General features: G+C 40.7%; 2 protein-coding genes across 9 annotated transcripts in view; one reads left to right on the plus strand and one right to left on the minus strand.

Moving 5' to 3' along the window:
* LOC103284636 (IST1 factor associated with ESCRT-III) overlaps positions 1-13,198 on the plus strand; it is a 28,147-nt gene extending 14,949 nt beyond the window's left edge. For 4 of the 8 annotated variants that reach the window (XM_054710318.1, XM_008139970.3, XM_028143274.2 and 1 more), the window contains exons 3-10: positions 339-519; positions 1,229-1,316; positions 5,514-5,597; positions 6,609-6,719; positions 8,193-8,396; positions 9,311-9,400; positions 10,680-10,728; positions 11,861-13,198. In XM_054710318.1, coding sequence (XP_054566293.1) covers positions 339-519; positions 1,229-1,316; positions 5,514-5,597; positions 6,609-6,719; positions 8,193-8,396; positions 9,311-9,400; positions 10,680-10,728; positions 11,861-12,060 — 1,007 coding nt within the window. In that variant the 3' untranslated portion in view covers positions 12,061-13,198. Of the gene's footprint in view, positions 1-338; positions 520-1,228; positions 1,317-3,544; positions 3,644-5,513; positions 5,598-6,608; positions 6,720-8,192; positions 8,397-9,310; positions 9,401-10,679; positions 10,729-11,860 lie in introns of those variants that run through there. The other 4 variants (XM_028143280.2, XM_054710320.1, XM_028143283.2 and 1 more) reach the window with 4 other exon arrangements.
* PKD1L3 (polycystin 1 like 3, transient receptor potential channel interacting) overlaps positions 12,824-15,379 on the minus strand; it is a 67,793-nt gene continuing 65,237 nt past the window's right edge. The window contains 6 exon segments of the mRNA XM_054711089.1: positions 12,824-12,888; positions 13,203-13,365; positions 13,367-13,435; positions 13,844-13,869; positions 13,872-13,935; positions 14,678-14,809. Of these exon segments, the coding sequence (XP_054567064.1) occupies positions 12,824-12,888; positions 13,203-13,365; positions 13,367-13,435; positions 13,844-13,869; positions 13,872-13,935; positions 14,678-14,809 (519 nt within the window).

Raw genomic sequence — 15,379 nt, forward strand, 5'->3', positions numbered from 1 at the left:
CTGGGTCCTAGCATCCCAATATTGGCTCTTTCAGGCTAAGTACTATGAACTTTTAGGGATCCTATATCCTTTAAATTTAGGTACATCTGGTTAGATTTGTTGCAGGGAAAGGGACATACTTTGTTGCTATGGAATAGGTAACATGACTCCTGAAATTTCGGGTACTACAAACAATATTCTCACCTAGACAAAGTAGCAAATTCTAGACTAGATTTGCTAAGGGAGTGAGCGAGGACATAGTGGAAACATCTACTTGTCTCTGTTGGGGTGGAGGTCCGCCTGCAGGCCAAGGCCCAGTGCACTACTGCTGTGTGACTGGAGTGGGATTTGTGCCTTAGCGGAACTGGCCCAGAAAGCAAGGAAAGAGATTGCTGACTATCTGGCTGCTGGGAAAGATGAACGAGCTCGGATCCGAGTGGAGCACATTATACGGGAAGACTACCTTGTGGAGGCCATGGAGATCCTGGAGCTGTATTGTGACCTGCTGCTGGCCCGGTTTGGCCTCATTCAGTCTATGAAGTAAGCTCTTTTGTTTTTTTTCCTTTATTGATGTATAATTGATATAGGAAAACTGCACATAGTTAATATACAGTTTGATTAATTCAGACACATGCATATATCTGTATACAAATACCACAATCAAGGCAGTAAACATCACCTTCAAAAGTTTCCTTGTATCCTCCCACCCCTCCCTTTCTTTTTTTGGTAAGAATGCAACATGAGCTGTACCCTCTTAACAAAACTTTTAAGCACACAATACAGTATTGTTAATTATAGGCACAGTTGTTGTTCAACAGATTTCTAGAACTTACTCATCTTGTATAACCTTAATGAATAAGATATTCTGATCAAAGCCCTAAATATAATCACCTCTGGAATTTGAGGAAGAAGTAATATTGGTTTTCTTATTTAGGGGTGAGCACAAAGGGACTGTTTCACATACCCACGGACCTTTTTCCTATTATTGAAGCCTGATCTCAACATAGAGACAACTGTTGAAATGGCTGAACTATTTCCTGACTTGGTGATCTTGGGTGCATCATTTAGTTTTGAGTTTTCCCAGAAGTAAAATAGGATGATGAAAATGGCTAGAAGTTCAGAGTCATTGAAAAGTTAGAGAGATTTGTGAAATAGCTTTAGAGGCTATATCACTATATTTCATACAAATGTTAGGGTGGTTGGTTGGTTTTAAAGAATGTTAAATTTTATTAATTTTTTCCTTAATTAGGGAGCTAGATTCTGGTCTGGCTGAATCTGTGTCTACACTTATCTGGGCTGCTCCTCGACTACAGTCTGAAGTGGCTGAGTTGAAAATAGTGAGTACAACCAGTTTCAGTGATGTCTGTAGTTTTTCATATAATTAGAAAAATTGGTTAACATAAATCATTTCTGCTCATTTGACCAAGTATTTTGTACCCTTCTCATGCTGCCTTTGACATGGACTTTATAAATGTGCTTCTTTTTCATTTTTTTTTTTTTAAATATATTTTATTGACTTTTTACAGAGAGGAAAGGAGAGGGACAGAGAGCTAGAAACATCAATGAGAGAGAAACATCGACCAGCTGCCTCCTGCACACCCCCTACCGAGGATGTGCCCGCAACCAATGCACATGCCCTTGACCGGAATCGAACCTGGGACCCTTCAGTCCGCAGACCGACGCTCCATCCACTGAGCCAAACCGGTTTCGGCTACTTCTTTTTCATTTTTAGGCCTTATATCATAGAAGAGTGTTTTGCAAACTTGAATAATTTTTTTTAAGGAGCAAAGTTTCCTGTACCCTCAGTTTTGTCTTACATTATTTTTATTGTGTTATGTTAATTTCATAAAGGACTTTCAAAGTGAGAGGCAAATAAGCATTTATTTGAGATCAATAAGAATAGCTATTGGGGATTCACCGATTCAGGCAAAATCCATATAGTGTTTCGATTAAGAGACAAAGGCAATGGATATATATGAGAAGGGGAAGGGGAACACTAGAAGGAAGGCATTTCTATTGGTGCAGATAACAATGCTGTTAATTCTAAATAATGTTTTTAAGTCTCATTTCAGTAGTCCATCAGTCCAGTAGTCCTAATAACTGCTTTCTTGTTATCTTGGCAAACAGCTCTTTGGGACACACGGTTGCCCGAGGCCCAGCCCAAAGGTTATTTTGCCCTGTTTTAACATTGCACAGATTTGAGGCATACACATGCAAAGCAGTTTCCCTAGCATGGGAGCTCTGGTTCCATTATAAAGTGGTGTCATTAATTTTTTATTTTTTGACAAATGTTATTTAAGTATATACAAATAGAAAAGTTCTTACGCAACTGTAAACCAGTAAAGTTAAAACAACGTTAATTTTATTTTAGGTGTTTTGCTTCATTCATTCACTTCACAAATATTTATTGAGCAGATGTTATGTGCTAAGTGGACACAGGGTATAATGGTGAGCAAAATAGGATACGAGCCCTACACTTGTAGCTTTGAGTCTAGCAGACGAGACAGACATTAACTGAAAAACTGCCTGCCACAACATGGATATGGTACTGACTCCATTGAAAACAGTTCAATTAAGTTATCTTTCTCCTTATTTTCTTCATCTTTGTGTACTTGTTTTATTTTCTCTAAGATTGTCTCAGTCTTATCTACCAACCCATCTTTTGAGATGTCCTTCTCTTCTGATTTTATTTTTTAAGAGCTCTTTTTAATTCTCTGAATATTTTTTATAGTCTGTTGTTTTTGTTTCATGGCTACAATGCCTTCTAACTCTGAGAATAATATAGGTTATTTATTTTTTTGTGAGTCCTCACCTGAGGATATTTTTTTCATTGCTTTTTCAGAGAGAGTGAGAGGGAGAGGGGAGGAGAGAGGAAACATCCATCGATGTGAGAGATACACATTGACGGTTGCCTCCCGCATGTGAACCTGCAGCCCAGATAGGTGCCCTTGACCAGGAATCGAACCTACAACCCTTCTGTGCACAGGCCGATGCTCTAACCACTAGAAGCACTGGCCAGGGTTTAGTTTCTTTTAAATTTTTGTTTCTGTAATGTTTGTTTTCTTTCTGTTTCTTAGATTTAGACTGTTTTATAGTAGAGGCTTTTCTTAGTTTTGATGACTCTTGGCTGTTGGTTTATATTTATGAGTAACAGATTTATTATTTAAAAATTTTTTTTATTGATTTCAAGAGAGGAAGGGAGAGGAAGAGAGAGATAGAAACTTCAATGATGAGAGAGAATCATTGATTGGCTGCCTCCTGCATGCCCCAAACTGGGAATCGAGCCGACAACCCGGGCATGTGCCCTGATTGGGAATCGAACCCTGACCTCCTGGTTCATAGTTCGATGTTCAACCACTGAGCCATGCCGGCTGGGCAAGTAAGACACTTTTTAAAAGCAAATTGGAATCTCTTGTATGCTTGGGTGGGGCTTACTGCCAGATGCCTTCATTGTTGAATGATCTGACTAAGTCCTTTCTTGAGGGAACTCCAGACTGTCAAGAACTAGTTTTCTTTCCTTGGGTTGGTCATTTTCCTTAGAGAGGAATCCTACACCTGGAAGGTATAAGCTGGCTGTCAGCATTTCTGAGAGCCCAGGAGAGAAGGAAGCCAAATGTCTCATTCTTCTCTTGTAGAAGACCTACACTTAATTCTTCTGTGGTCAGTAAGTATCTCTGCTCCCTGCTGTGCTTGGAGTACAGAGTCCCTTTAGTTTAACCTCCCCAGAGAGTAAACCTGTATTCTGATATGGTAGGGAAAATAGTCATACAGGTGTTTTTTTTAAATTTCACTTATTGGGTGATATTGGCTTATAAATTATATAGGTTTCATATATACAATTAAATAATACACCATCAGATACCTTGTAATTGTATGTTTACCACTCCAAGTCAAGTCATCTCCCATCACCATTTACCCCCCTTTACCTTCCTCTACCTCCTCTCTTCTACCCCTCCCCCCCTTCCCTCTAGCAATCACCATTCTGTTGTCTGTGTCCATGAGTCTTTTTTTTTCTTGACTGGAGCCCTTCCCCCTTCTCACCCAACCTCCAGCCCCTTCCCCTCCGACAGCTATCAGTGACAACTGCTTCTTACACTTTTAACCTCATTTTTAGCCTCTCCTATACTTCTCCTTTATATTAAGACTAGAGGCCTGATGCACGAAATTTGTGCAGGAGTAGGCCCCCCCCCCACAGCACCCGCTTCCCTCTGGCACCCGGGACCCGGTCTTCCCTCCGGCCCTGGCTTCGTCCAGAATGATGTCCCGTCTAATTAACATATTACCCTTTTACTATTATAGATTAATTCCAAATGAAACAAAGATTTACATTTCTTTAAAAGAATGAAACCATAAAAACTTGAAGAAAACTAGGTAGATTAATAATCTCATAACTAAATATGCCACAATACCCAAAAGCCATAAACGAAGTGATAAATTAACCAAATTTTTAAAATTCTACATTAATATAAAGCAAAAAAAATCATCAAAAGACAAATGACAAGTACAACTGAGAAGTACCAGGTACCCTTGAAAGTCTACATATTGGACAGGGAGTGCTCCCTCAGTGAGCTCTCAGGTCCAATGCCACTGTCATCTCCTGCTTGAACTATGCAGTAACTTCTTGAATGTTCTTCCTATATCTGCTTTGGTTTTCTTTACTCTGTTCCCCATTACATCAGAACAACTGAGGGTTCTTTTAAAAACACTGATCTGATCCTGTCACTGTACCTTATTTTAAAGCCCTTTGGTATCTTTCTGTTGTGCTTGTGATAGAAACAAAACTTTTTATATGGCCGACATGGCCCTGCATTGTCTGGCCCCCACTTGCTTTTCTCCGTTCCTACCACATTCCTCCCTCAGGCTCTGCACTAGACTTATTCTGGCTTGAGGATTGATTGGCCCTGTTTTTCCACCAGAGGCCTTTGCACATGTTTTCTTTTTTTGTAATACCCTTCCTTCCCTGGTTTAGTTAAGTGTCTTCTGGAAGTCTTATCTGACTTTTCTTTTATTAAAATTAAATTTATTAAAGCGACATCAGTTAGTAACATTATGAGCTTCAAATGTTCAATTCTATAATTCATCATCTGTATATTGTATTGTGTGCCCACCACCCAGTTACCTTTTTTTTTTTTTTTTTTTTGTATCAGATCTTATTCTATTGTCATAGTATGGTATACTTTCCCTTGGTAGCACTTTTCACAGCTGCATTTGTACCTTTACCTGTGTGGTTTTGAGTAACGACTGTTTTCCCTGAGGATTATACGTTTCTCTAAGAGGAGGAACAGTGCCTGGTGGCGTTCATCATTATTTATGGTGTATATCGTAATGCTTATTCTAGAGTTCCACACATAGTTGCAGCTCATTGGATGGATACATAAATAATAAGTTAATTAGTATGTACCCCTTAAGGTTTTACAGACCCCCGTTTTTTGGATATCCTGCAATAGAAGCCTGTTTACTGTTGATAGGAGAAAGCGTGAAGCAATCTATAGGAATGGTTTCCACTTTTATTTACTGTTCTTTTTTCTTGGTAGGTTGCTGATCAGCTGTGTGCCAAGTATAGCAAGGAATATGGCAAGTTATGTAGGACCAACCAGATTGGAACTGTGAATGACAGGGTAAGGAACAGACTTGTTAAACATGAAGCAATGGGCAAGGTGGGGCAGGTTAATTTATTGCCTGCAGTGATCTAGTGGTCACCACTAGATAGCAGAGTTAATCTAGGGTTCCACATTTCATAGTGAGCGTGGGAGGAAGGCTTTCTGGCTGGCAGAGCAGTCCACTCCTTAGCTTGGCCTGCACCTCTGACCTGTGAGGCTGTTGTTCTGTGTCACATCTTAATTGGCCCCTGTTCTTCGTGCTCTTTGTAATGTGTGGAGGGAGAACTGAGGTTGGGAGAAGGGTGGAAGAATTCAAATGTGGAAGGCAGCAGTATCAGTCTTTTACCAACAGCTGGGTCTTATACAACCAGAGAACGTGAGAGAGAATTGAGTCTTGTAATATATTTTGTGACTGGAAAAAATCATTTAACTCAGTGGTTCTCAACCTTTCTGCCTCGACCCTTTAACCTTTTGCACTCGGATGTCGAGTGTGACTCGACACGGTTAGCATTAGAGGAATCGAGAAAAAAGCAAGCGAGTGCAAAGGGTTAATACAGTTCCTCATGTTGTGGTGACCCCCAACCATAAAATTATTTTCGTTGCTACTTCATAACTGTAATTTTGCTACTGTTACGAATTGTAATGTAAATATCTGTGTTTTCCGATGGTCTTAGGCGACCCTGCTAGCGGTCGCGACCCACAGGTTGAGAACCGCTGCTGTAGAGCCTAAAACCATTAGAAAACACAGATATTTACATTACGATTCATTAACAGTAGCAAAATTACAGTTATGAAGTAGCAACGAAAATAATTTTATGGTTGGGGGTCACCACAACATGAGGAACTGTATTAAAGGGTAGCGTCATTAGAAAGGTTGAGAACCACTGATTTAACTGGTCTGAACCCTTTTTTTTTTTTTTTTGCCTCAGTTTACCTATAAAATGAGAGGAACAAAATGTAAAAGTGAGACAGGTTAGACTTGGGCTGGTTGGTGTAGATGCATCTTAATCCTGGGTCTTTTAATTACAGCTAATGCACAAACTGAGTGTGGAAGCTCCGCCCAAAATCCTGGTGGAGAGATACCTGATTGAAATTGCCAAGAACTACAATGTGCCCTATGAGCCTGACTCTGTGGTCATGGTGAGTTTAGAGCCTTTCAGAGTACTCAGAAAAGTGAGTCTCTAGATAGCACTTTCTTTAACTGTATTCCTTACACTGCAGTTGGTGTCTAAAGGTTTAAACCTTAGCCCAGTTAGTGCCTTTTTGGGTAAAAATTGTGCCTCCATATCTCAGATGGATCAGATGAAATGAATACTGAAAGCACTTTGAAAAGGTACAAACCTTGCTGCTTATTAGATACCTGTGATGTGCCAGACAATGCACAGAAAGCTGTTAATACAGAGATATATAAAAACGAGGTCTCTGTCCTAAAGAGGCTTCCGGTGTAAGGAGGGTAAATATGCCAATAATTATTATCCAGCAGTTAAGGTCAGTGGAATTTAGCAGATGCTTTGGTATGCTGCTTAGACAACACCCACTCCAAATTTTCAGAACAGAAGATGTAATCCCCCAGCTCTTGAGAGTATTGGTGTCTCACACAAAGCTGGATATCCCTCCAAGCAGTGGCCCACAGAAAAGAGCTTCCTTACCCAGTCTTTCCTGGGGCCAATATTCTGTAACTGGTCAGTGCAGGGATTTAAAGACACTTCCCTTCGCCCTGGCTGGTCTGGCTCAGTGGATAGAGCATCAGCCTGGTCATGAGTTTGATTCTGGTTATCGCAGTTGCAGGCTCGATTCCTGGCCCCAGTCGGGACGCATGCGGGTGACAACTAATCGATGTCTCTCACACCGGTGTTTCTTTCTCTCCCCCTTCTTACTCTCTTTAAAAATCAACGGAAAAATGCCTTCAAGTGAAGATTAACCAAAAAAAAAAAAAAAAAAAAAAAAACCCAGAAAGAAACTCACTACAGACTGATTCATTTGCCTCTCAGCAAATAACCATTATGGCTTGTCTCATTTTCGGTTCTTATAAGTGTATTTCTTGTATCACATGATCTCACGCGTCTAAGGGAAATAATGAACAACATAAGCTGAAGAACAAAAACAGACCTGGTGACAGGGAAGCATCGATCAGACTGTCAAACCTCAGAGGGAAGGCAGGGAAGAGTGGGGGAAAGGGAGAGAGATCAACCAAAGGACTTGTATGCATGCATATAAGCCTAACCAGTGGTCATGGACAACAGGTGGGTAGGGATGGGTTTGGGACGGGAATAGGGGATGAGAACAATTATGTGATGCCATAACCAATAAAGAAGTTAAGAAATAAATAAATAAAAATAAAGACACTTCCTCTTTGACACAGTTGGGGACATCTGCTGTAAGGTCACCGCAGCTAGCTCCAGAGATCCCTGGTGAATTAGCTGAAGCCTTTGATTGCATAATTAGCCCAACTTCTTACTTTACCCATCCCTGCTTCCTTCACTTTCCCACAAGTCATTATCACAAGAGATCGCCCTGGTAAACTTCTTTCATGCTAATCTCCATCTCAGAGTCTGCTTCCTGGAAACCTCGCCTGCGATGTGGGGTGATGATATGAATTTCTCTCTTTCTCAGGCAGAAGCTCCCCCTGGAGTAGAGACAGATCTCATTGATGTTGGATTCACAGATGATGTGAAGAAAGGGGGCCCTGGAAGAGGAGGAGGAGGGGGCGGGTTCACAGCACCCGTTGGTGGACCTGATGGAACAGTGTCCATGCCCATGCCCATGCCCATGCCATCTCCAAGTACTCCTTTCTCATACCCACTTCCAAAGGGACCAGTAAGTATACATATAAATGTGATGTAAGCTCTAGAAAATGACAGGTTGGCTCTTTGAATATACCCAGGAGTTGTAGATTGTCAAGAGGATTTAGCGGTAAGAACAAATATTAACAATGATCACATTGTGTAAAAAATATTGGGATTTAGAGAAAGCCTTTTAGTTTGGCTAGAAGTAATGCAGTGGAAAAATCTGGAGAGGGTGCTAGAAAAACTCACCTTCATGTAGTTTTTTATTTTTTAATTAAACATATTCAGGACCTGTTGCTGGCAGATTAGTAGTTTTTTTGTTGTTGATTTCAGAGGAAGAGGGAAAGAGACAGAAACATCAATGATGAGAGGGAATCATTGATTGGCTGCCTCCTGCATGAGCCCACAACGTGGCATGTGCCCCTGGCCAGAATTGAACCTGGGACCCTTCAGTCCGAAGGCCCATGCTCTATCCACTGAGCCAAACCGGCCAGGGCCAGATTAGTAGCTTTGAAAAAAAAGAATACAATCATTTATTACCAAATAGAAAAACCTCTTTTGTAGACAAGAAAATGAAGGTCATTGTTGTAAAGTCTAATAATTTTCCCTAAGCAGTGGTTTAGTAATTCGCAGAATAGCCTTTGGCTACAGATCTTTAAAAATCTGGAATCCTGATGACGTATTTTTTTCTTCTTTTGGGGTTCTTGAGTTTAATAAGCCCTATTTAATATCATTGATAGTTCTGTGACTTTAAGTGAAATGATGTATTATGAAACCCAATTTTACCATAGGCTAATTGATAGAAACAAGAGTTACTTTCCTATGGCATTCAACATTATAATGAAATGACATTATTTGAGGACCTTCTGTGTGTATCTATATATGTATCGGAGAAAATTGCTAATTGGGGGCAGTGTCTCTGATGTTGCCTTTCTCCTCTTGCAGTCGGATTTCAATGGATTGCCAATGGGGGCTTATCAGGCCTTTCCCAATGTTCACCCACCTCAGATACCAGTTCCCCCATCGTATGAGTCTGTAAGTGCCTGAGCCTCTTTTATAAGCAGCAGGAGAGTGAATCCCATGAAGAGAGAGCAAAATAATGGCCAAAGGGAAGGCAAAGTTTTGATCAACTCGAGTACTAGCCTTGTTCTTGCTTTGGATTGTGTTGCTTTACATTATCCTGGAAATGGGGTGTGGTGGTGGCGGCAGCATCATTGGTGGCAATGCTTTGTCTGCAATTCAGCCAGGATCAGGAGGAGGGAGCTGCAGATCTTAGAAAGTTCTAGTAGGGCACTTAACCGTCTTTTTTTTTTTACTTATGTAGAGACTTACTGGAGCTGGTACAGTCTTGGTGCTAGAATATAATAATAATTAAACTACCAGCTTTATAAATTCTCAATACTTTGTAAAGCAGTAGTGACCAGATTTTTGTCTGACACACAAGTGTCCTGTAGCATTAGTTTTACATTTTAGTCTTGTGGTTAAAACTTGCTCTAATTGGCTAATTGATGCTTTGAACTCTGTATTGGTTGTAGCAGCTTTGGTTTAGAATTAGATGACTTGTTTTCTGCCAACCTCGTTTGTTCAGCCAGTATGTGCCTTTTTTTTAAGAGTAGAGAGGAGGGAGATAGAGACACACACATATCAACTGGTTGCCTCCCGCACATGCCCCAAGTGGGGTCAGGGATCGAACCTGTAACTGAGGTATGTGCCCTTTACCGGGAATCAAACCCATGACCCAATGCTCTTAACTACGGAGCAAAACCGGCCAAGGCTGGTGTGTGCCTTTTGAAAGCTGTTTCCACCTGATGCATAACTGAGAAAACAAATTGGTCTGGTGTTTGCTGTGGGAATGATTCATCTAGGGAGATTCTCCTGTTCCTGAGCTTGCTTAGTATTTTTTCCTTTGGTTATGTTACCTTGGGCCTGAGTTTTTCTTATGTTTTGGTCTTGCATGCATTGAAGCATTGCCCACAACTGTTTCAAAGAATGAGGTAGATTGATCATCAGTATTTGAAGACTTGGTTCTTAGAGATGAAGTCAGTGGTTTAGTGCTTTCTTTGCCTGGAAGGGGAAGGTACCAGATTAAAGAGGTGTTACATTGTGGTTAGATTTTCCTTTTTCTCCGCTTGTTTTTCAACATGTTACCTATATCATCTGGTATCTATCCTGGAAGATCAGGAAGGAGTGGAGGGGCAGGTTCTGATGCTTTTGCTGAGCAGCTTAGCTTTGGACAGCGCAGGGGCTTATATATGTATCCATACTTTCTCCAGTGATGCCATTGCTTTCTTTGGTAACAATGTTTGTGTTTCAGGTCGATGACAGTAATACTGATAAGAATGTCTCTTCTGCACAGATTGTTGGTAAGTGTGAGTTAGAAACCCTCAAGGCTCAGTGCTGAGCCCTTTGCTGTTTTCTCATACATGGAATTCAACCCACATGCCCTGTCCTCCCTCCAACTGCAGTATGGCAAAAACAGAACTCAGAATTTCCCTCTTCCGAAAGGAAAATAATCTTCCTGGGCCCCAAAGAATCTCACAGGTTCCCTGTTTCTTTTTCACACATTTTTATTTTTTCAACTTTATGTTCCTGCTGATTCAGCTTCCATTGTGCCTGGAAATTAAAAGGAGGGGTGAATAGGCACAAATTATAAGCAAATAGCTCAGTGACTTTTTACAAAGCAGGCATGTTCATGTAGCCGTCTATTCAAAACCACTACCAGCACCCTAGAAACCCACAGGGAGTATATATTTTTTTAAATTAGAGTTGTATTTTACATAATTTCTATACACAAAATTATATAATCTATTGATGAGTTTTGATATTACATGTGTGTCTATACACACATATAATATGTAACCAGCAAAGTTATAAAACATTTCTATCACCCTAGGCTAGTTCCCTTTTGTTCCTTTTCAGTCAACTCCACCCCAGAGGCAAGAACTGTTCTTATTTTCTAAAACTATAGTTTAGGTTTGCCTGTTCTAGAACTTACATATAAATAAAAATCACCCCCTTCTCTATCTACTGTATATTTATTTCTAACTTATAAAATGGAAGACTAGAGCCGAAACCGGTTTGGCTCAGTGGATAGAGCGTTGGCCTGTGGACTGAAAGGTCCCAGGTTTGATTCCGGTCTAAAAAAAAATGGAAGACTAGAAATACAGATCAGATCCGATTCCAAATAGGATTGACATTAATATTTCTTATAAAAATATTCCCAATAATTTCCCAGTAAGCCTTAAAGAGTAACTTCATCCAACAGAATTCTGGTACCACTCCAGACTTGACTTTGATGTTATAGGAGCAGGCCTATGTGAAAGGGGGCAGTGTGTTTAAATGAATGCTCTGTGTATTTACCTTTAGAATTAAATCATTTAGAAAAAACTTTTCTACTGTGTTTGATTGTTTTGTTGTTTCTGCCAAAGGGGAGTATGGCTCTGAGCCACCTCTCTGGCATTTGTAACACTGTGCTCCTTGCCCTAATTTAATTAGGTCCTGGACCCAAGCCAGAAGCCTCTGCAAAGCCTCCTTCGAGAGCCGTGGATACCTATGACAACTTTGTACTTCCCGAGTTGCCGTCCGTGCCAGATACACTACCAACTGCATCTGCTGGTGCCAACACCTCAGCGTCTGAGGACATTGACTTTGATGATCTTTCCCGGAGATTTGAAGAGTTGAAAAAGAAAACATAGGCCTCCTAATCCAGGCACCATCCAAGTCCTGGGAGTTGAGACTGAGAAGTTTCTCCTTGTAACAAAGAATCTCCATGAAATTCTGCTTCATCTCTTAACCATCACCGAGCCCTCTTCTTGTGGGCTCTCTTCCTGCTCTACCAAACTGTGGTGCTTTCCAGTTCCTGTTGCTCCTGAGAGATGAAGGACCGGAGACACTGAGCCCGGAGCAGCCGACTCCGGGAGCCGTGCTTGTCTGTCTTCTGTCAGCGTGAGCCCAGGCTCTCTCCTCGCCTGTCCCACCATCCCTCTGCAGGGGAGAGCTGACAGAGATGGCTGGGCTGTGGAAGAGAGTACTTAGGAAGTGTCTCAGCCCTGTGCTGAGGTTCTAGACTTAGTACAGGTGGATTTGTGGTGAGTGAGAATCAAGGCTAAGATGTCTATTTTCTCATTCTGATATGAGTGGGAGAGAAAAAAATGACTCAGGAAGCCACTGTAACAGTTGTTGGAAGCTGGGTCCTCTCATTGGCATATACACTACTCCTTGCTGCAGGGCAATGTTCCACCTGGATGCAGCTGCAAAGTTTATTTGGAAAGTTGAAGGCCTCTCAGTTCTACTGGATTCCCAGGGAGGCCGCTGTGGGCTTTTGGCTTTGAGTGCTGTTTCCCTTTTATCAGAGGGCAGCACTGTAATTTCCCGTTTTCCCCCTAGCATGTTCTGCTGGATTGTATTACTGACAAAGGAAGGACAGGCCACATGTTGGGCAGAAGTCAACATTCAAGGCTAAGGTGGGCTTCCAGTTGCCTTAATAGAAGTATTCAAATCTCTTGAATAGTGAGCTGAAAAGCCTACAGGAGAAGAGGGGTTCCTGTTTTCATTTGAAAACTTTATGATTAAGAGAACCTTTAAAAACTAATCTCATACATTTTGGTGCCCATGTGGCTGTAGGTGTTTGCTGCTTTCCTTGATGGACAATACTCTTACTGTTGTAACTAACATGCTCCTTTACCCCTTAGCTAAGGCATCCTTTCCCATAGGGATGGCTTTGGCTTCTGTGTAGTATATCTGTATATACCTGTCTCAAGCAACCTTTCTTTAATGTTTTTGATTGGTTTGTATCTAATACCTTGGTAGCTGATAATAAAGTTAAAAATTCTATCACCTGCTTTCTCCACTGGTTGGGTTGAATAGGGAGCTGCAAAGTTGGATTTTAGTGGAGAATATTGTAAGCAAGTGACCCATGCTGGGCACAAGCCAGACCTTACCTTTGGCTCCCTGGGTCATGTGGATGCCTGCAGCAGTAAGGAACCCATTTCAGTCTCTGTATTTAAGCCCAGATAGCATCTGTGAGTTTGCTTGGTTACTCCTCTGGGACTCTGCAGAAGCTTCCAGGACCTAATTGAATCAAGGCAAGGAGGACAGTGTTAGAAATGCTCCCCCTCAGGCAGATGGCATGCCTGCGTCTTTATTTTTAATAAGCTGCAGTGAGCTCACATCTGACTCCCTGGTATTTCCCACCACCGTCCTAGAACACTGGTTGTGAGTGTTCTGTTACTCAGAGCCAGTTAAATGTCACTCATTCTTGCAGCGTTAACCCTTTCCCAACAGTGCCAAGATCATAAACACAAGGACTTTCAGCGAAGGGGTTTTGATTCCTTACTGACAAAATTTAACAAAGTGTATTGTAAACATCTGTAGTTTTCTAAGCTACGCCATGCAAAAGTAAGTACTCGCTAGGTGGTAACAGGGTTAAGATAGTTCATCTTTTAACACTTCAGTGTTGGTGCCCACGACTGTCACAGCTGTTTACTCACATGTGTTCTGGTGCACTGGATTCCTAACAGACTCGAGAGCTTCTGCAGCAGCATATCCATCAGTGTAGCTTCTTTCCAAGTCTTTTAGAAGACAAAGGGAGAAAAGCAAGTATATTGAAGGGAAAAAGTATCAAAGGTAAAAGTAACATACATAGTAAAGATACTGTTTCCTTTAATGATTTGCTGGTAGGCATTGGAGTGCTGCTTCTTAGTAGTTGAGGGTCAGCTACTTACAGGACAGTGCCTAGAACATAATGCCATCTTGGTAAACTGGGTTTCCTAGGAAAATAGCAGAGCTGTGGAGACCAATAAAGGGGATTTGCTGGTACTGTGCACTATGTCCATCTGTAATAAGCAGCTACAGTTGAGCTTTTCCAGTGGTATAAAATGGTATGGCTTATACAGGTATTCCCCACTTTACGCCACTTCACGTTTAGGGAAGATGTATGTTAGTACCTATTTTCGCTAACCAAAGATATCGGAAGAGGACTTGCTTTTATGAAAAAGGCGAAACGGGAAGTGTTTGCTGTGAGCTATTATAGAAGTAGTGCACATTGAACTGTTATTTTTTCTTTATATAAGCTGTATGTTATATCAGCTTTTACTATATGTTAGTGCTGTTTTAGGCTTGATGTATTTATTACTTGGTAGGCTACTTTTGGGGGACTGGGAAAGCTTAAAAAATTTTCCCATTTAAATTAATGGTAATTGCTTTTATACTTTATGGCAGTTTGGCTTTTGAAAGTTTTTACAGGAACGTGCTCTACTTTTGAATAATGGGGGAAACCTGAATATAAAATTACCAAGCCGCAGACTGACTTACCTTAAGGGACTTTCTTTCTTTACCAAAGGACATTAGAATGGCAGACACAAAAAGGTTAATGATCACAAGTACCATCAAGATGACACTGGTGAGGATCAGAAAGGATCCCAGGACTGGGTCTAAAGCAATAATCTGGAAAGACAATAAAACACTTTTAATTTAAACATTGACAGTTTGATTTCTACTTTAAAAACATGTTATGTGCTAACATTTGGGATTTATTCACATAAGAAAACACTGGTAGAAACTAGGGAGCAAAGCAAAACTACTTAAAAAGGAGAATACTTTTGAGCAAGAATGACTGACTCTAAGGTGGTAAAAACAGTTCTCTCTCCAGGGCTTTCCAAGAAGAAAGCAGGTGAGTTGCAAAATTAAAATGATTCAAAGCCCATGTGAGTTCTAACAATTCCAGAAAATACAGGGGGTGGGCAAAAGTATGTTTATACTTCATACAATCATTGATAATAAACTTCTATGTATTCACAACTGTAAACCTACAAATCAAATGATGTTGATTTTCCAGTACTGATAAATGTTTTGCCTTGGTATTGTTTAGAAAAAGACCAACTTAGAGGATGAATGCTTACATTAAATATTATGATGGAAATCTATATGTCAAAACATTTCCTAGTACCAGCCTGTCATCCACTTAATTGGGTAATTATATCAAGTTTGGGCTATCTTGAGTTTTTGATATAAGAT

The sequence above is a fragment of the Eptesicus fuscus genome, chromosome 21 (assembly GCF_027574615.1).
Source record: "Eptesicus fuscus isolate TK198812 chromosome 21, DD_ASM_mEF_20220401, whole genome shotgun sequence".
NCBI classification, from domain to species: domain Eukaryota; kingdom Metazoa; phylum Chordata; class Mammalia; order Chiroptera; family Vespertilionidae; genus Eptesicus; species Eptesicus fuscus.